Source organism: Trichomonas vaginalis (assembly GCF_026262505.1).
Source record: "Trichomonas vaginalis G3 chromosome Unknown ctg_54, whole genome shotgun sequence".
NCBI classification, from domain to species: Eukaryota; Parabasalia; order Trichomonadida; family Trichomonadidae; genus Trichomonas; species Trichomonas vaginalis.
The window spans coordinates 1-509 of NW_026529142.1; the positions used below are offsets into that span (position 1 = coordinate 1).

The window sequence follows — 509 nt, forward strand, 5'->3', positions numbered from 1 at the left end:
ACATATTCTTTCTCAAAGTATTGCCTAGCATTGTAATCAAAAGCAAGATCATTATATATATCGCGCAAAAAATCAAATGTATGCTGCTTGAACTTTTGATCGCTAATTATGGTACGAATTATCGGACGTTCATTCTCCCATTTCTTAACTCGTTCATCAATGAGTTTCCTCTCTTGTTCACTCATTTAAACCTCATAAAAATATATTATCTGCGTATAGTGCCACTAATAGCATTAATCCATGGCATGTCTGATAGTACACGTACTGACTGAACTAATGGCTTATGATTGTTCCAAATAGCTCCTCCAATGTATGCGTTATACTTATTGTTGTCAATAGTTTGTTGAGGTTGAACTATAGGTGTTTCAACAGGCTTGTCTCTACTGAAGTCACCACCAAGAGCTTTATTGAATGCTTTAAGATTCTTCGTTAATGCATTATCTTCACCTAATGTAGTTTTTGCAATTCTTTCACCAAGACTACCGATAACACCACCGACTTGACCAACT

General features: G+C 35.6%; 1 pseudogene across 1 annotated transcript; it reads right to left on the minus strand.

The window, feature by feature from the left end:
- Nucleotides 1-205: 205 nt before the first annotated feature.
- On the minus strand, nt 206-509 carry TVAGG3_1066710 (annotated as a pseudogene). The gene has a single exon. A coding segment is annotated over exon 1 (304 nt).